The sequence below is a fragment of the Pongo pygmaeus genome, chromosome 16, assembly GCF_028885625.2.
Source record: "Pongo pygmaeus isolate AG05252 chromosome 16, NHGRI_mPonPyg2-v2.0_pri, whole genome shotgun sequence".
Taxonomy (NCBI): Eukaryota; Metazoa; Chordata; class Mammalia; order Primates; family Hominidae; genus Pongo; species Pongo pygmaeus.
Genome location: NC_072389.2, coordinates 32,681,401 through 32,701,668, shown reverse-complemented (window position 1 = coordinate 32,701,668; position 20,268 = coordinate 32,681,401). Strand labels below are relative to the sequence as shown.

At 49.3% G+C, this 20,268-nt stretch overlaps 2 protein-coding genes across 3 annotated transcripts; one reads left to right on the top strand and one right to left on the bottom strand.

The window, feature by feature from the left end:
• The first annotated feature begins 1,655 nt into the window (after nt 1-1,655).
• LOC129014575 (putative GED domain-containing protein DNM1P34) lies at nt 1,656-2,877 on the top strand. The gene is made up of 2 exons (XM_054452054.1): nt 1,656-1,868; nt 2,611-2,877. Exons 1-2 carry the CDS (start codon nt 1,656-1,658, stop codon nt 2,875-2,877), a joined length of 480 nt encoding a protein of 159 aa, XP_054308029.1.
• A 5,029-nt stretch (nt 2,878-7,906) lies between these two features.
• Nucleotides 7,907-19,694, bottom strand: LOC129014343 (golgin subfamily A member 8S-like). Of its 2 annotated transcripts, XM_063652492.1 has the most exons (19): nt 19,580-19,694; nt 17,759-17,878; nt 17,114-17,173; nt 16,850-16,930; nt 15,956-15,994; nt 15,469-15,688; nt 15,264-15,373; nt 14,144-14,230; nt 13,930-14,037; nt 13,635-13,722; nt 13,013-13,248; nt 12,689-12,757; nt 11,365-11,440; nt 10,845-10,936; nt 10,527-10,589; nt 10,176-10,276; nt 9,993-10,093; nt 9,742-9,897; nt 7,907-9,656 (listed from the first exon to the last, which is right to left on the bottom strand). In XM_063652492.1, exons 1-19 carry the CDS (start codon nt 19,661-19,663, stop codon nt 9,484-9,486), a joined length of 2,064 nt encoding a protein of 687 aa, XP_063508562.1. In that variant the 5' UTR covers nt 19,664-19,694; the 3' UTR covers nt 7,907-9,483. The 2 variants fall into 2 exon arrangements, with proteins under 2 accessions (XP_063508562.1, XP_063508564.1); XM_063652494.1 differs by lacking the exon at nt 10,527-10,589.
• Between the last annotated feature and the right edge of the window lie 574 nt (nt 19,695-20,268).

The following is a 20,268-nucleotide window of genomic DNA, read 5'->3' as shown; positions in this document are numbered from 1 at the left end:
GTGTTGAATTTCTCTCTGAGTATCCTACAAGCAGCACTGATGTGGAGTTCATGCAAGATACATGAAATCTATGCAAGATCAGTGCTACAAAACTATGGCGAATAGATGACTTGTGTCAAGAAATGACCCAAGCATTTTTTGAACATGTCCTACCTGTGGCAACACAAAATCTCTCTCTCATGAACCAGTCTATCTCAATTCCACAGCATATACCAAGAAAGAACAACAAAGGAGTACCCAGAGGATTAAAGTCTATGCCATGGTAGATTGACATTTAAAACCCTAATGAGCAGGTAGAAAAATAAGCAAGTGCACTGATAAGTTTCTTTTAGGTTGGTGCAAAAGTGATTGCAGTTTTTGCCATTTCATAGGATACTACTTAGTGTCCTATAACACATGACTTATATACTTTCATAATGCCTGTCCCAAAACTATTTAAAAGAAAAACTGGCCAGGTGTGGTGACTCATGCCTGTAATCCCAGCACTTTGGGAGGCTGAGGTGGGTGGATCATGAGGTCAGGAGATCAAGACCATCCTGGCTAACAAGGTGAAACTCCGTCTCTACTAAAAATACAAAAAATTAGCCAGGCGTGGTGGCAAGTACCTGTAGTCCCAGCTACTCAGGAGGCTGAGGTGAGAATGACGTGACCCTGGGAGGCGGAGCTTGCAGTGAGCCGAGATCATGCCACTGCACTCCAGCCTGTGCGACAAAGCAAGACGATTCCGTCTCAAAAAAAAAAAAAAAACCCTCAAAGGATCACTAGTGGTCAGCAACTACATGCAAAGAAATAGGAAGACCTACTAAAAATGTATAAATTTCCAGACACATCTAGCCTACCAAGATTGAAGCATGATGAAATCCAAAACCTGAACAGACCAGTAACAAATAATGGGATCGAAGCGGTAATAAAAAGTCTCCCAGCAAAGAAAAGCCTGGGACATGATGATTCACTGCTGAATCCTAGCAAACATTTAAACAAGAACTAATACCAACCTTACCCAAATGATTCCAAAAACAAAGGAGGGAATACTTGCAAACTCATTCTACAAGGCTAGTATTACCCCTGATACCAAAGCCAAAGATACAAACCAAAAAAGAAAACTACAGGCCAATATCACTGATGAATATTGATGCAAAAATTGTCAACAAAATATTAGCTAATTGAATTCAACAACACATTAAAGTTGGGATGCAGTGTCCCAGGTTTAGTCAACCCTTCCCATTTTCCTCTCTGTGTGTGTCTACTTTGCTGTGTTCTCTGATGGCAGTGGCGGCGGCGGCAGTGTTGGTGTGTGGGCCTCCCAGGACAAGGGGAAAGTGAGTGTGCCCTTTTCTTGCCTCCTGCCAGGTGTCTACAGCCTGGCACAAGCTCTGGCCAGGTCTTCAAGCCAGGGACCTGGAGATGTTCTTTTCCAATTTCTGGATTGGTAACTTGAGACAAATTCTGGGCACTAGAGGCAGAACTAAGAGGAAACTGCATCAGGGGAGTCTGGGGTCCTGAGAGGCAGAGACTTGAAACAATCTAGAATGTGTGGGGAGCTGGGTATGTGTTCAGGCCAGTTGCTTCTCTCTGTGCCTCAATGTTCCAGGTACCCTTGGAGGGGCTGAGATCCTAGGGATTCCTGGAGCCTGGCTGCAAGCCTGGCCACACTGATGCCCTTGTGTTCTCCACGACAGGACAGCAAGGCTGAGGAGAATGGCTCTGACACCTTCATGCACTCCATGGACCCACAGCTGGAGTGGCAAATGGAAACCACCCAGAACCTGGTGGACTCCTACATGGCCATTGTCAACAAGACCGTGTGGGACCTCATGGTTGGTGTCACGCCCAAGACCATGATCCACATCATGATCAACAACGTGCATGCACCGCCTCATAGGGGCAGGTGGCTCCTGAGGCACTGGGGATGCAGGTGGCCATGTTGGCCTGGGGGAGATGCTGACCAGCCCTATGGGACCAGGTCCAGGGAGGGAGGCACAGTCCAGACCAGAGCTGTCTCATAGAATTATAACATGGGACTGGGCACAGTGGCCCATGCCTGTAATCCCAGCACTTTGGGAGGCCAAGGCAGGAGGATAGCTTGAGCCCAGGAGTTCGAGACCAGCTTGGGCAACATAGTGAGACCAGTTCTCTACACAAAAATTTTAAAAATAGCTGGGCTTGGTGGTGGCACCTGCCTACAGTCCTAGCTACTCGACAGGCTGACACTGGAGGATCACTTTGAGCCCAAGAGGTTGAGGCTGCAGTGAGTGGTGATCTTGCCCACTGTACTCCAGCCTAGTGACAGAGCAAGATCCTATCTCCAAAAAAACTTTTTTAAACTGAGTACACAGGTGTCCTGGTGGCATGATAGGTCCTAGGTCCCCTCCCAGATCTGTGACCTTGGACAGGTGACTTTTCCTCTGGACCTCAGTGTCCCTATGTGAGTGAGAAAAGGGCAGTGGGGAGGCAGATCTTTGAGTCTAAGCAGTGTAGAAGCCGCATCTGAAAAGCCATACTCAGGGCTCCAAGTCCAGCAAACAGTCCCAGCAGAGCCCAGCAGGAAGCCAGGGCAGCACAGGCATCAGGTCCCAAGCTCCTTCCCTCTTCACCCACTCTCATACCAAGGAGTTCATCTTCTCAGAGCTGCTGTCCAACCTGTACTCATGTGGGGACCAGAACACACTGATGGAGGAGTTGGCAGAGCAGGCACAGCCGCGTGATGAGATGCTGCGCATGTACCATGTGCTGAAGGAGGCGCTCAGCATTGTCGGTGACATCAACACGACCACCATCAGCACTCACACGGGGGCCCGTGGACAACTCCTGGCTGCAGGTGCAGAGCATCCTTGCCGGATGAAGGAACGTGGGCTGGCCCCCACTCCCCATGGCTGAGCCTGGGGGCTCTTGGAACAGGTTCCATGCCCAAGCTGGCAGACCTGGGTGCTCTCTGGAGCTGTCAGGGAGCTCGTGGTTTATGGTGTAAGGGCTGAGAGCTTGGAGGAGGCTGTGTGTGGGGCTGTACTCTGAGGCGGCCAGAGTCCTAGGATAGTCATCCTGGGTGCACCGTACCTGTTGGGCAGACTGAGTCATGCTGTCAGGGCAGGGCATCCAGCTCCCAGCCTGGGAGTGCTGAGAGCAAAATCCACTGCAGAGCAGGAGTGATAGTCAGGGTCCCACCTCCTCTATCTGTCGGCAATCCAGTGGTGATCCAGGATAAAACCTTGAGAGTCCCATACACACGGTCAACCCACAGGCCAGGCAGGAAACACAGGCCCCTTCCCTCCCTCCCAGGTATCATCATAGCTGCTAGTGTGTAACTGAAGGCAGGGTCCCTGGCCCCCGCGGAAGCACTATTGTCAGCCAGCAGGTTCACTCACCTTGGCGTGTTGCTCCTAGAGGTCGCCTCTGCTACTCAGCCAAGGGGACCACAGTACCTGATGGCCTGGCTGCGCTCCACCCAGCAAGCCCACCCACCTCCCCTGCCATGGACTCTCCCTCTTCTGCTTTTCCCAGCAGGAAGGGCCCAGCCTCACCTATGCGACCTGCAACCCCCAACAAGCTGAGGCTCCTCTCTTAGACTTGTAAGTCTGTAGCCAGTGGCATCTGGCTGCCTGCCTCCCTGCCTCCCCCAGGGTCCCTTCAGAGGGTCCTGGGCTTTCTGACTGCCCAGAGGGGGCTCCGGTGATCACTCCAGCCATCCATCCCTTTTAGCTTCATCATCCTGGTTCAAGCAGTTTTCTTTATTAGGCCTGGTGGCTGTTGCTTTGGGCTCCCCAAGGCAAGAGGTGCCCCCGGGCCAGTGAGTTGGAAGACAGGGTGACCAGAGAAGAGGGAAGCCCGAGGGGGCCAAGCATTGGTCTTAACAGTGGGTGCACGGCCTGCGTGTCGTGGAAGAGGCCAGCATGTGTGGGGTGGGGAGGGCTGCCACAGCCCCCAGGCACTACCTGTGAAGCTCCGGCTCCTCCCTCCATCTTCCTCCCCTTTCCCTTCCAGCCCCTCTTTTCCAGGAATCTTGCCACACCCACACCTGCGCCCTTCCCTCCCTGGCCCTCCCACAGCTGCTATGGCACACCTGTGCTCTCCACTTGCCTCACCAGCTCTCTGCTCACTTTTCTCTCTCCTGTTTTCTCTCTGCTTTCTCTCCAACTGCCAGCCGATCGGGTCAGGCAAGTCCATCCCGTCCTGAGAGCCCCAGGCCCCCCTCTGACCTCTAAACAGATCCCTCCTCTTCTCAGAGACCTCCCTTTCCAAACTTGCCTAGGCGGCTGTTCTGTGAATTGACAGTGGCTCCCCCAGCCCCAAAACCAGCCCCCTTCATCTGTGACTTAGTCTGTTGTAGTGGTGAGCTGACACATCCAGGTGTGACCGTTGTGAAAACTTGTGCCTCCCTCTGTGGTATGCCCCTGCCCTGTTCTAGAAATATCTATAAATACCCATACACACACACACACACACACACACACACACACACACACCCCTACACGTGGCTGACCACCTCGCCTCTAGCCCTGGGAATCAGTCACCGTGCTGTCCTTTTGGAGTCTTGTGGCCAAACAAGAGAAAGCTATCCCCTGACATTGCCCCTCCAAAGTGCGCCACCTCCAGTGAGCCCCCCTGTCATGCCCGGCCTATGGAGAGCCAGCCCCCCGCCATCCCTCCCGGCCCCCCACCGAACATGGGAGTGCCGTGCAGGCAGCTGTGTGTCCTGACAGTCTCTACCAGTCCTGCTGTCCCTTGGCTGAGAATCAAACCCATTTCTGGATGGCAGGGAAGTGTGTCCTCCGCTGGCTGTGTTCTCTGTGGAGCTCAGGGGAGGAGAAAGGCCAAGCCATTTCTAGGGTGCTGTTGGGAGTGGTGAAGAGGCCATACCCTTTCCAAGGGACACTTTTCCTGGAAAGCCCCTGCAGCTTAGCTGGCTGTTATCCTGTGAAGCCGGCTCTGGCCACCAGGGGGCAGGGCCATGAACTCAGCCTGGAGGGAGCCTGCAGGGCAGCCGGCACTCTGGAGGGACAGACAGAACAGGCCACCAGGTGCAGACTGGAGAGGGAGGCAAGGGGACAGAACGGAAGACGCCTGGGGTGGGTGGAAGTCAGTGCCCTTAGGTGCTGGTACCTGTCTTCCCGGCCACCGCTGCATCAGGCTTCTAGGCCTGTTGGCTGTCAGGGCCGGACTGTGCCCCATAGGCGCCATGGCATTCCCTGTGGAATCCTCCAGGCGCCACCAGGCAGCATACAGGTAACATGCCTGGAAGGTCCCCAACAGCCTAGCTGGACATGCTCAAGACACTCTGGGACTCCTTGTTTGGTGGCACAAACTCCAGGACCCAGTGAGGGAAACAGAAAAACACCAGGCCGAGCAGTATGGCTAAACCCGTTTATTCCAAAATAAAAAGCAAAATAAACAGGAGTCGCATCACCAGGGAGCCACGACCCCATCCCCGCCTCCTTCCTCTGTCCTATGCTAGCAATAAATAAGTTTCCCAGCCACAAATAATTATTAGAACCTCCTCCCCATGTGCCAGCTCCAACCTCAGCTAGGTATAATACTGGGGCGGCCCTACACTCTGGAATATACGAAACCTTACACAGACACAATATGTACACCAGGGAAGGGGGGCCACCCCAGCAGCCCGTGCCCTCGCCTGGTCCACAGTTAGCCCTACTCTCCTGCCTCTCTGAATAAGAAGGGAGCCCCCCTGAGGGAAAAGTTGCTATGGTGAGAGTAAGGGGGCCATCAGGCCTCCTCCAAACAAACCAACTCCACCAGCCTCTGGCTCTTAAATAACAAACATCATCATCCAGAAATTTAGGGACTCAGCCCTGGTCAAGGTGGCAAAGGGTCTGTTTGTCTTTCCCCATTAGACAGAGGTCTTGTCCTGCTACCCTAATTGTAAAGGGGTGCCTGGGAAGGGGTGGTAGGGACATGGTGGCGGTGGAGACTCCAGCCCCACTTCTCCAGGCTTTGCTGACAGGGTCCTGCTTTTAATTTTTATTTTTATTCCATGACTTTTTAAAAAAAATCCCATAACTTCTTTTCCATAACTTTTTTTGTAACTTTTCATAAAACTTTTTTCTACTTTTTTCCCACTTTTTTTGCCACAACTTTTTTACATTTTTATCCCATAAATTTTTCACCCCACTACTTTTTTTAATCCCATAACTTTTTTATTTTGTGTTCAATAAACACTTGCACAGCTATATTACAATTTTGTAAAAATGAAACAGATTATCTCACGTCAAGCATGCCCAGCATTTGCACAGTATCAATACCTTCAATACTATAGTTTTCAAGAAAAGCAAAATAAAATTTTAAGGCAAAAACAACATTTTGAAACAATTTAATAATTTATTACATTACAGTAGCATCACACCAGCAGTCAATAATGCCACTCTAGGGAAAAATCTTTCAGTATTTCCATTACACATTCTGTTTACAAGAATTCATAAATTAGTAAAATTCATTCTAAGAAAACTTGGCAAATAAAGCGTTGGACTGGAATTGGCATTTCTTTCCCTGCTTTTCCTTCCCCCTGTTTCTTTCTTTTATACTACAGTATTCACATTTTAAAATGTTTTAACTTATTTCAGAATATTAAGATAGCAGTTACATTTTTTAATAGTTATATTATTTTAAAATGGCTCTAAGATAAAGTTTTAGAGAAACTATATTATGGATAGGGCTGATTGACATTTTCAAATTTTCTAAAAATCAGCTTTGGTTTTTGAGCTGATTTTTTTTCATTTCTGGAAAATCTATCAGGTTTAATCAAATACTTTTAAAATGATTATTATATATTGCAATCTTTAAATAGGTGTTTTGATTTTTCCTACAGAAATTCAGATGTATTCAGTGGAACTCACATTTTAAAATTCTATGTTTCTGATGAACTCTAACATTCCAATGTTGCCTTCTAAGCAAACTGAAAGCTGCCTTATACTGAATGAGGAAGAGCACAAATACTCGGCTGAATGAGGTATCGCAAAAGACGGCATGCACTTTGAAGAAAGACTTAAGTTATTGTCATACAATTTCCATTCTTTTTAGCTTTTTCTTAAATATAAGACAAATACCTATACAAAGAGTGGTATTTCTGTCAATATAGTAAATTTATTTTCCAGACAGACCTTCAGCTTAAATATGCCAGTGTGGGATTTAATCCATAGGCACCTGATGAACATATTATTGTCAGATTGGTTACAGATGCTAAACACTATCTGAAGGTCATTCCTAGTCACTGATATTTATCAGGGTAAAAGTGAAGTGATTTCAACAATAAAAGTACCTTTGAAATAATTTATCATTGTATTAGATAAACCCAGTTTCAGAATGATAAAAGAAAAAATGTTAGATGAAATAATGTGGCTAATTAACAGTGGTCCAATTTCTAGCCTGAGGGTTTAAAATGCTCTTAAAGTAACTGTCTTTAAACTGAACTCAAAGAATGCAAAAGCAGCAAATTTAGAAAATAAAAGGCAAGAACAGGACTTTAAGTGCATTTTAAACCCATGGGCTAATTACCACTGTTAATTAGCCACATTATTTGGTCTAACATTTTTTCTTTATCATTCTGAAACTGGGTTTATCTAATACATTGATACATTCATAAAATTTGGAAGAGTCAGTTGAAGTCACAAGGACCTAATATTTGAACTCTTTCAGTGAATGCCGGCAAATCTGTTATTCCATCGGTAAAATCATATTGTTGTTCTTCTGTTAATGTCATAGAAGTATCATGAGGATTCCAAATGCTAAATATGGAGATGGTCTAGTAACTAGAAATCCCCACCCCAGGGAGCACACACACATATATCCCTACATCCTAATAATGTGATGTGTTTTGGAACACAGACTTTAGAATTTCATGAAGTTTAAACTGTTGAGTCTTTCCCAAGCATCATCAAGTTATGATTTAGGCAATATATGACTGAAATGCATTTATTCATCACACATAGGCACAATCACATAAATATTGCACAAAATGTGTCCCTAACTGAAACTGAGCAGTACAAAACATATTTCACTCTTTGTAAAGAAGTCTGTGAGAAAATATAACTGTGTGATTGTATAGACACGTTTCCTGATAATACATTGACATTCACGAACAGTAGGTTGCACTGCAGTTTGGAAACATTTTAAGTTGCATAAACTTCTCCTTGATTTTCAAATATAGTATAATACTGTCTACTAAAACTCCTTTTTGTTTCACCTAAGTACTCTCACATATATTAGTTTATAATAATGTTTCTATTATTTTTTAAAGTGTTTTCCATTCAAGGAAAGAAGTAAATTCCTATGTCAGAGTAACCAAGGTGGTTGAAGAATAGGTATTAGCCAGAGACGTCTAGATGGCAAAATCAATCTTCAAGCCTCAAAGAAGCTCCATGAACAGAGAGGAATGCCAGGCACCACACAGCTTTCCTTCACTCTAATTCATTCTTGACTAGAGCCTGTATGCCTGTTCCAGGGACATTTGAACTCGTAAAGGATTCTTATGATCGTCACTAAATACATTAAGAAGAATGCCAACCAGCGCCCTTTTGTGAACTGAGGCATGTAGTCATGTGATTAAAACAGGGAACATGAACTCTGACTTTAAAATGTATTGTAGATACAAATGCTCTAAGCTAGGAAAGGTTTTCCACATCCACAGTCAATGATGGGAACCTTTCATTCCTCAGAAATAATCCCTTTTAAGGTCATTGAAAAAGAGTACAACTGCTGCAGCTCCTGATGCAATATCTTCATGAGCCCAGAGCACATACAAATCCTAAGGGAACCACCATAATACAGCGCTAATTCTTGGCACCAGAACAAATGAAACACACTCTATCCTGCACATACCTGCCAGAGGAGGCCACTTTCCTCTTCTGTGAGATTTAAAAAGCTCCCCCAAAATGTTATTACTCCCATCACCAATACACAGAAAATGGAGGAAAGGCTGTTTCCAGTTCTCAGCCTTTAAACAACCCTAAATGTCAGTACTCATAGTGGCATATTACAAAGTAATAAACAGTGCACACTTGGGGGCAAGCCACATATTGAGCTAATGAAGAGCTCACTGTGATTAAGATTAGATCAAACAACAGTAGAACATAGGCAAATTTTGTCTGAATTCTGTAGTGAATATACATGCTACAATAACATTAAAAAAGCATGGCAGCCTATTCCAAACCAATGAGAACAGTTTTGTGCAAAGAGTGGGTCTTTCTGTGTTTGAACTCCCACCACATAAGGGCAAACTCGATATGCATGCTAATGCCCTACAATTATGAAATTAAAAAAGAAAAATGCTAAAGGATGCCAGAGTGAACATCAGTGAGAGCCACAGAGACCCACTCTCTTTTAACTTTTTACAAATAAACTTATAAATTAGAAACACAAATAATCATGAGTGACTCTAACATTCAAATGAAGTAAATGAATTGTGTAGGAGATTAACCCCGTAACTTGGTTTCTTATTTAAAAATTTCTTGAGCAGCTCTTTGATGATGGTGATGTTTATCTCCTTCTCGGCAGCCAAGCCCAGCAAAAGAATGGCACACAGCAGTTGCTGCCCAAGCCTGGGTGCTCCTGGTGGTCCTGCACGATTGGCTGTGCGGTAGGGTTGTCATGGGGAGGACCCTCCCTGGCCTCTCCTTGCGCAGAGGAGGTGAGGCTCACCTCACAAAGATCTTTGGAGAGAGGGAGGCGGGGATCTGAGCACAGTGGGAGCCCCCCTCTTCCTACCTGCCCACCCCGCCTGAGGGCTCTACTCACCACCATGCTTTTCTGCAGCCCCAAGCTCCTGGGGGGCTGGGGCTTCTGGACCGGGCTCATCAGCAGGGTTCTGGGCAGCAGCCAGGAATTTTCTGTGCCCATTGTTGTAGTTGCTATAAGCCACAATACCATCTGCGGCAGCTCTAGCAGCTTCACCTGGAGGGAGGGGTGCTCAGCTGTCATGCCGCTGCCTGCACCCACCCTCACACCCACCCCCACCCCCACCCCCACAGAGATGTTGCACACCCTACCTTCATCTCCTCCCTGTCCTGGGCCAGCCTGATGACATCCTCCTCCCAGTGCCGCATCTTTGGCACGGCACCCTGGCTCTGTTAAAAGGTGATGGATTTTCCTGCAAGAAGACAGGGCTCAGATGCTGGGGTCCCTCTGACGGCCCTGCAGCTCCCCCTGCGGTGCCCTGGCCTCCCACTCACTGACGGCATCTCTCTCGCCAGTAGTGGATGAAGCGAAGTTCTTGTTTCTTCACCAGCTCACTCAGGTCTGCCTTCTCCTCCAGGTGGTCCATAAAGCCGCTCTGGAGCCAAAATATTGCGGTCACATCTCAGCAGCGACCTGCCCTCAGGTGGCATTTTCAAGTCATGGAGAAGGCGGAGGTGAGTCCTGGCATGGGCCAGCTTCTCCATGACTTCCTGCAGGGCCCAGTGGGTCTCCCCACTCACAGACTCACCCCCAGGCCCTGGGTCTGGGACCACTGCCTCTGGCTCCTTCAGGGCCGGGGCCACCGGGTGAGCCAGACACTGGCAGCACACCCTCTGCTCTTTCACCTGCTCTCGTAACTGTGCCTGCCTCTCCTGGGCACTGGCTCCAGTGGACTTGAAAAATGTCACCTGAGGGCAAGACATGAGCATCCTTGCAGGGGCATACACAGAAGAAATGGGGCAGAGAGGTGGAGTGCAGCCCTTTCCTTTGGGGCCTCAGAGAGTGCACCTGTTGGTCACAGGTGAAACGGTGTCTGACCACTGGCTCCCGGAAGGGGTGACGGTCCAGAGAAACCAGAAGGCAGGGAAACTAAGAGCATAAAGGGGTCTTGGAGGGACCACAGAGGAAGGTGGCAAAATGGGTGCAGGGGGAGTCAGGCTCACCATGGCATCCCTGCCCTCCAGGTCCTCTGGGACACTCGGCATGGGCCGAGGTGCCTCCTCCTCCTCACTGTCCAGATGTCCTACTCCATCTTCTGTGGGGGGTGGCCAGAGGGGTCCTCAGACAACCCAACAAGGGAGGTACTGTGGACCCACCTCTACCTCCATCCTCACTGTGTAACCCTGAGCCAGCCCCTCCCCAGAGAGGAATGAGCTGCTGTTCCTTATTTTTACTTTTAAGAATCAAGATCTTGCTATTCCACCCAGGCACACTCCCACTACTGTTCGATGTGGGAGTTCTGACCTGCTCCCTTTCTGACCTGGGCCAGTTCAGCCATCCTTAGGCAACTTGGTGGCCCCCCGCTCACAGGAGGTCACCACACTGATGCCGAACTTAGTGCAGGCACCCGGTCGGCATAATGACCAGCTGTTCTAAAGGTCTCTTCCAACTCCTCAATCCTATGCTGCTAACAGTCCCCCCTTCCTCCTGGGGCTCTCTCTTCCTCTGAGCGGTCTCCCGTACCTTCCCCAGGGAGAGCCATGAGGCTCAGCTGGGTTGTTAGCTGCTGGTTCTGCTGGCTGGTAGCTTCCAGGCGCTCCTAAGGGGCCAGGAAAGAGTGAGAAGGGATGGAGTTTGCCAGGTCGTCCCCCTCATGTCCCCGTCCTCCACAGCTCCCTCCCCTGGGTCTCCTGCAACTTTTGGCAGGCCATCTTGGCCACTGCTTTGCCCCAAGCTTCCTGCTGCTGCAGCTGGTTCGTTAGCTGGGTCTGTTGCAGTCACTGCCTGTGCAGCGCCTCCTTCTCAGAGGTCAGCTGCTGATAGGCGGCCACCTGCTGCTGATAGGTGGCCATGTACTGCTGCAGGTGACCCAGGTAGTGGTCTGGCTGCTGCTGCAGACTCTGAGCCTCTTGGCTCTTCAGCTCCACCTGCAGGAAGACCCTGGGCATGAGGGCACGTGGTGGCTGGTTTCCAGATTCTGGGCCCATTAATAGGGTAGTGAGGGCACTGTGGGGCTCTGTCAGCTGCCCAGGCCCCTGTCCCCTTACTCCAGGCCTAAGTGACTGCCTCCCTTTCCTAGAACCCCATGCCTCCTTCCCCAGCATCAAATCTCATACCCTCTTCTCATTTAATCCTCAGCACCTCTGTAAGGAAAATGCTAAATTACCTTTGAAGTTAAAGAAACAGAGACTTAGGGATGCAAAGTACTTGAATGGTGACCAGTGGAACCGAGGCTGGAATCCAGTTTTAATCTAAGGTGTCTTTTTGTTTTGTTTTGAGACAAGAGTGTCACTCTATGGCCCAGGTTGGAGTGCAGTGGGGCAATCTCAGCTCACTGCAACCTCCACCTCCTGGGTTGAAGCAATTCTTGTGCCTCAGCCTCCTGAGTAGGTGGAATTACAGGCATGTGCCACAATGCCCTGCTAATTTTTTTTTTTTTTTTGTAATTTTAGTAGAGATGAGGTTTTACCACGTTGGCCAGGCTGATCTCAAACTCCTGACCTCAAGTGACTCTCCTGCCTCAGCCTCCCAAAGTGCTGAGATTATAGGCATGAGCCACTGCACATGGCATAAGGAGCCTGTTATACCACTGTCTCTTCCCCTGTGATTGGAGGCTCCATGCCTCTAGCTGGGATGATGATGTCCAGACCTGAGAGGAGCCCAGGGCTACCCACCTCTAAAAGTCAGAGGCAGGAAGCAAGAAACAGTCACAGCACTGCCCTGGGGGGTGCTGTGGTCACCAGCCCCCAGGCTGGAGCTGCCTCTGACCTGGCACCTCCCCTCCCCAGAGGCTAGTGCCCGCCTCCCAGCCCTTCTTGGATGGGGTGGAGGTTTCCATCTCCTTCACCTCACCAAGCTTCTCCTGTAGCTCCTTTACTTGCTGCTCCAACTGCAGTGCGCTCTTGTTCTCATTGTTCTGGACGGAGAGAAGCAATCAGCAGCCACCCACTGCAGCTGGAGACCCCAGAACTTGGTGTCTGCCTCCCATGGCACCAGGAAGGCTGGAGGCAGGTTAGAAAAATCATCCCCTCTCTCCCACAGCCACCTGGCTCACAGGTGCCCTTAGAAGTAACATTTCACGTGAGGGCTACACTGCCCCATTTTAGAGGGGGGGAAACAAAGGCCCAGAGGGCTAGAGAGGAGGGCAGGCTCCACAGATGGGGCAAAGCACCAGCTCCTCGAAGATGCTCTGTGGCTTGGCCAGCTGCTGAAGCCTCTCATGCTGCTCCTGAAGCCTCTCCTCCTGCTCCCGAAGCCTCTGTTCTTGTCTCCGGTTCAGGAGACTTATGCGCTGATTGTTTTCAACCTGGGCCTGGAGCTCTCCTGCCACTCTCTCTAATTCCTTCCTCAGGTGCTGCAGCTCCACCTCAGAAGGCACTGCTGGGGGCTCCAGGGGCAAAGGTTCAGCTGAGAAAGGAAGCAGATAATAAGGGCCTCTGGATTCTCAAAACAAACAAACCAACCAACAAACAAAAACCCTCCTCTTGGTGCACAGCTCCTCTCAGGCTCCCCAAACTTGGCCTCGCTGCTAATGATTCCTTGTACCCAGATGGTAGCCAATCTTCCAAACCACTTTCAGAAAGAGAGCTCTGCGGGTGGCTGACAATGGGCCCTCTTTGTTGATGGGGACACTGGGGCTAATGGAGATGACAAGACTTGCCGTCTCCTAGCACAGACCTCTTTCCCTCTGCCTCAAAGCCCTTCCATCCACCCACCTCCCTGAGGCGTTCTAAGCCACCCTCACAGCCCTCTGATGCCAGTCCTGCTCCCAGGTCCCACCAGCCCCATCGTACCCGTCTGGTTTTTGAGCTTGGACAAGCTCCTCTCCAGCTTCTCTACCTGGCATGTATCATGCTTCTTCTCCTTCTTTAATGTGCAAACCTGCCCAAAACACAGCGGGAAAGGGCCCTGGAGAGAGGGGCTGGTGGCTGGACAGGCTCCCATCTCCCTCTCTGACCCCACCTCCACAAAGCCCAGACCCATGACTACCTCTGGCTGTACTATTCCCATTTTACAGATGCCCAGAAAGATCCAGTGACCTATCTAAGGTGCGGGGTGGGGGGGGGGGGCTGAAAGGTCAGATCTTACCTCCTGCGACATTTTTCTCATCCTCTGCTGCCACCAGGCCCTCTCTCCTTTTATATGTTGAGCATACTCATCTCTCTCTAGGTGGACTTGTTTAAGGGACTCCTTCAACTGCAAGAATGGACACAGAAGTTAGGAAGGGCTGTCACTGGTCCTCACCTGCTCCTGACCACCTGGGGTCATCTTCCTTCCACATCCCTCCCTCTGAAAATCTCACCTGTGTCAGCTGCACTTTCAGCAGTGTCTGCTCCTGTATGGACTGCTCTAACTTCCACTCCATACATGCTTTACTGCTGCTGGAGAACTGGATGGTGAGGAGTGAGAAGTTTCAATCTGGGGAGCCCGGGGCATTCCACACAGTGCCCCTGAAATGGGCTAGGGCTAGGCCCAATATACAATTCGGCCAGTAAAGATCAAGGCATTTCCAAGCCTGTGGTTTGGTTTTTAAAGAGCTCAGTAAAGTTGGAAGGGACAGGGAATGAGATGGAATTTATAGCTGGCTAACAGAGGCCCAGAGAGATCAGATAATATTGCTATTGTTATTACTGTTATTATTACCACTGTTTGAACCTTTGTGGAGTGCTTCACCAGGTACCATGCTAGCAATCCCATTTAATCCTCGCAACCACCATAGGAGAGAGTTACTATGATTACCTCTGTTTAGGTGAAAAAACATGGAGTATTTGAGGTTAAGTGCTTGCCTAAGATCACTTAGGCAGAGCTGGGATTTGAACACCCAAGTCTATCTGATTCTCTAAGCCCATTTTTCTTGCTGGGGGTGGGGGCCCTGATAGGAAGTGGAAAATTAATCTTTTGTTCACTTTTTGAAAGGATGATACATTCTCATAGTCCAAAACTCAGAAGGTACAGAAGGAAAGTATCTCCCAGCCACCTTGTTGCTCTCTCCTGAATTTTTTATGAACCCTTTCAGACATGTTTTATGTATATAATCATAGTATGTACACACACACACACACACACACACACACACATGTTTCCTCTTTCTACAGAAATGGTAACAAACTAATGGTACTCTTCTGTACCTTCACAGTACAAGTACCCAATACCCCACCTAGGACTTGGCCAAGACCACAGCCAGGTAAGGGCAGAGCAAGCACTTGGCCTCCAAGCTCTGCATCCAGTGCTCACTTCCCAGAGTGCCCCCCAACTCAACCACAGCAGCTGACTCAGCCCCAGGCTGCCATACACAAAAGCAGCAAGAAATGGCCATGCTGCCTTCTGGGCAGGACACTCCATCCTGCAGAAGGGACTTTTAGGCTCACTCCTCCATCTGCGAAGCCGGGCTCCCAGTGGACGGGGCAGGTGGTTGGACTCACCTGGTTTGCCTTCTTCTTCTGTGTGGCAGTGACAGCAGAGAGAGCCCGCTCTAACTCTCCTTTACACTGCAATGAGTGTTGCAGGTGGACAGCCAGATCCTTGGACTCTTCTGTAATGAGAGAGTTGAGATGGGGCCCAAAGGACTCCCCCTGAAGACCTGTCAAAGTGCCAGGTTGAAGGACGACAGGGTGCCCAGATTCCCACCTTCAAAGTATCTGAGAGAACGTTTCATGTGGTACAGGTCCGTATTTAGTTTCCCTTTCTGTGTGTTCAATCTCTGGATTTGAACTTTTGGGAGAAAAGCCAAGCAAGTGCTGAAGAGAAGGAAAGAAACATTCTCCAGAGGACAGGAGGAAACTTCACACCCTCCACTCACCTCTAGCTCCCTTTCAGGTTTCTGTTTCTTGTTGTTTGCTTTCTTTTCCTATAGGAAGAGGAAGACAGAGCTCTTACCAGGGGAGGCAGAGATGGCACAGCAAGAGACATGCCCCCAGAATTCCACCAATGCCCCAGGACAGGCCCACCCATGGGACCAGGTTATCAGAAGTCCTGTGGGGATGGGGTGGAATCTGGGAGGTGATGAGACTTCTTCCCCAGGCTGGGAGTGGGCAAGATGAGACTGGGGCCTCTATGTCTGAGTGCCCCCCAAACCCAGCTGTCATGTCACGAGCAAACAAATAAATCACATTACTTCTTCCAGCTGATGTTCCATTTGTTTCTTCTGTTGTTTCTGTGGGGAAAGTCACATTAAGGTGATGGAGGGTGGCCCCCTCAACTCTATTCCCCAGACCAGGAAGTGGTAGGCAGGGGCCAGGAATGGATTTTAAAGGCAAAGTTCTCAGACATAATGGGAACCTGAACTGGTAAACTCCCCTCAAGCTCCCAAGGACAGAGGATTTGGGTCTTTGTTGGCTTTTTCCCACAGCCACAGAACTCAAAGTCTGAATCTGGAATCTCTTGAGAGGACAGGAACGTAAACCTCTAGAGATGGAGTTTAAGAAAGTCCCCCCCTTCTACCAGTTTGTGATTTAGAAAAGCGCATTCGTTTAATAAACGTTTACTGAGTACGTACAGGCCAGGTATGGTTCTTCACAGCAGATATAGGATGGAAAAGGACAGAGAGGAGCCCTTGGCCCTGAGGTTTCCATTCTAGGGGGCCTTTAAATCTCAGACTCTGAAAGCTAACAGAGACCTTTGATACTGACTACCTCCTCTGGAAACATGAGCCCAAAAAGGAGAGGTGGCTTGTCCAGAATAGAAGAGCAAATTAGGGACTGAGTCATGGCAGAAATACAGGGCCCCTGACAACCAGTCAGGCTAGCACTTCCCCAAGAGGCAACAACCCCAGGGCGTGTGTAGCAAGGACTCTAGCAGGCGTGTCTGGAGAGGAGAGAGTTGGCAAAGAGGGCAGCAAAAGAAGAGCCACACTGCATACTCTGGGGTCCCTTCAGGTGAGGCCTGGGTGCCCCAGCTCCCTATTTTTCCTGGGCACCAGGGGCCCCCAGCCCCTTTCTTCTGGGCCCCAAGGGGAAACTGGAGCCCAGGATTGGCAGCGTGGAATCAGCGGACCCCACTGGACTCTTACCAAAGATTTGATGGTATTCTTCAGTTGACTGATTTTTACAGACCTTGAATCCAGGACTACTTCTAGTTCTTGGCAAGGGCTCTGAGGCACATGCAGAGAGAAGGAGGTGGAGCAGGAGTGGGAGGAGAGGTAGAGAGAACAATCATTAGGGCTGGGGTGTGTGTGGGCTGTCTCAACTGGCAGAGGGGCACCCAGTCCCACCTGGAGGAGGAGGTTGGAGGGTTGACTTGAAGGGTCACTGCACCTCTGCCCAGAACCTCTTACCTCCAGATCCTTCAGGGTAGCAGATGATGTAGGGCCTTCCCTGTGGAAACCTGTTGCTGACTACAAGAGATGAGAGTGCACGTGGAGATGTTCTATCCCCCTCAGTGTCTGAGCCCTCTGACTTCCTTTCTTCCCCATAACTGGCAACATTTTCTTTTCTGCCTATCTTGGACCCTTTGTCCCATAACTCCTTTGTGCCAACTTCTCTCATGGTTCTTATTCCCCCACCATCCCACCCTGGGGCCCTTTCAGTGACTCCTGATGGCAAGTGACTGTTCTCATTGTCCTGGCTTCCACTTGAGACTGGGGATGAGGAAAATCAAACAGCAATGACCATATCCTGGGTGTCCTGAGTGTTGACAGCAGGCCACGTACTAGGGATTAACATAAAAACAACAATAACAAATATCATTTAAACTTCACAAATGGAAGTCAAACAATACCACCTCTATTATACAGATGTGAAAAGAGAGGCCCAATGAGGTCAAGCAACTTGCCCTCAATCATATCCCTAGCAGACAAAGAGGCAGGATTCAAACCCAGAATACTTCACTGGTACCCAACAGTCCATCCACAATCTTAACAATTACCCTCTACTGCCCCTTGGGTCCCCTGTCTCTAGGAGCCTGGTCAGCCAAGACTCACATCTCCAGGTGAGTGGCAACCACCAGAAGTGGCTGTCTCAGGGATGCTGCCATTTGTTTTCCTGTTCCTCTTGGCTCCTGCTGGAACACCAGGGCTGTTTCTCTGCCAATATCCTTTTAACTGTCGGAAACAAGAGTAGTAATGCTCATGAGAGCTATCAGCCCCTACAGCCACATCCTCCTTTACAGTTTTTATAAAATACTCTTATACACCATCTGATTTAATGATGCCAACAACTGTACAAGGTGTTGTCACAATCATTTAGTGACTGAGAAGGATTGATATCATGGCTAGAAAAAAAAGAGGAAAAGAAAAAGGTGACACAGGAACTTTGAAACTCAGTCTTCTGACTCCAAACTCTGGGGTTTTGCCAAGAATCAGCAGCTGCCAGGGACCAAAACTGGAGGCAGAGGCAGAAAAGTAATCATTAAGTAGGCAGGAACTGTATGCCATGTTGTTTAGAGTCATACATCCTCACATGTCTGTTAGTGTGAAGAACTGCACCAGTACCTCTCAAACTTTTGTATCAATGTGTCCTCATGGCAGAAGGCAGCCTTTTTGTTAAATCTGGGAATTTATCAGAAAGAGGACAACCCAAGCCTCATTTCAGAGAGAAGGCTGGTGTACTCTTAGAAACCTATGTGACTGTCATCCCTAAGTACATTAATGTTTTTTCTCTTGATCTCAAGAGAATCAAGGGAAACTGATGCTTCAGAAAGATGTTCCATATTTATCCTGTGGCACTCAAAGTACCACAGGTTTACATAATATGAGGAAGATTCAAGCTGTCAAGTTTGGTTTCCCAAGATCTATTCCACAGAAGATGAGCAAATCTCACTTCAGAGACCACTGACTGAAAGGGGCAGTCTGGTTCCAGAACCATGGAGATTTAGAATATGAGGTGGAGAACTCAGAAAAAAATGTTAAAATCTCTCTGGAAAGTAGAAGCCTGGGAGAAAACCAAACCAAACCAAAACCATTCTCCAATTGCCATCCAGAGATACTGTCAATGTTTTGAGCTCCCAGGGGAAGTGTAGGCTTTTCCCACTGTCAATGTCTATGTTAAGGGAGTGAGGCAGCCTGAAACCTCTTGCTCCTTGGTCCCAGTCTCTGTTCCCCTTCCAGCTGGAAATTTGTGCTGTGACCAGAGGAACCAGAAATGGGGTGACAACGCTTAGGGGACTGGGTCATAAGACCAAAGGCCCGTCTTTCAGTAATGACAGTTACAGGTGGACTGTGACATCACTACATTCCACTCCTCCTGGTGAGGGGGAGGGACCACATCAGCGTGATGTCCGAGTCACCGCTCCATGATAGTGGAGGGAAAAACAGAGTTGGGACCCAGGTCCTTCCTGGGAGATGCCAGTGCACACAGCCCAGGGAGGTCCACCTTGAGGCAGCAGGAAGGGAGGGCAGAGTCTGCAGCAGGGAGCCCCAGGAGTCACCAGCCCAAAGTCACCCAGGGATGACTGGCAAGGGTGGGGCCTGGGGTTGTGGGACCCAGGTCCTTGGAGATGTGAGCCCAAAGAGCCCAAGGAGGTCAAGCTTGGGCAGCAAGAGATGAGGGCCCTGTAAAGGAGTGGGGAACCCCAGGATTCACCTGCCCAAAGTCACCCTGGGGTGATTGGTGAGGGCAGAGACTGGGCTGCTTGCTGAAGGGGTGGGGCTGACTGATAAAACTTTGGTGGGGGTAGCCCAGAGGCACCGGTGTGGGGGCCCCAGTCCGGTGCACCTCAGGAGTGGTATGGACTCTGGCAGCAGTCTTGTCATTGGAGGGGATCTGTGGCTGGGTTTGGGGGCTGTGACCTGGTGGGATTTTACCTTTCTCTTGGCTGCCGCCAATTTGCTCTGTCGAGTTTCTCCTGCCATCGCAGAGTGGGGAGGGAGGCAGGGTTGGGGCCACATCAGCAAAATGCCAGCGAGCACTGATCAACACCTCCAGGCACCTACCAGGTAGCTGTGCGACTGAGCCAGGGGAGGTGTAACCAGGGCCCCAGTAGAATTCGGAATAGGGGCATGGCCTTAATGCTCCAAGCCCATTGGTCAATGAGAAAGATGAAAGGGAAAGGGGGCATGGCCAGGCATCAAGTGTCCAGAGGGACCTGTGGCTCACAAGGAAAGCTGCCCATGCAACCGCTGTCCCCACCCACTCTAAGAGAGGGGAGAAGCCGCCCACTCTGGGAGAGGGGTGGGGTCTATTTTTGCTTTAAAAGCTTTTTAAAAATATATGTGTGTATACTTTTTATATATGTGTGTCTGTGTGTGTGTACCTATGTGTTCCTCCAGAGCTGTCTTCATGATCCAGCTTCTATGCAAGGTCTAGGATTTTGGCCTATATTTTTCACATAGTACAAAAATTACCAGTATTACTTTAACTGAGATACAGATCCTATGGAAATGGAAAATCCATAGCATGCTTGATGATTACTGAAGCAGACTATATTATCCAACATTCCAATAAGATAAAATAATCACAATGACTTCTCTTTTTTGGAAAAATGTTTCTCTTA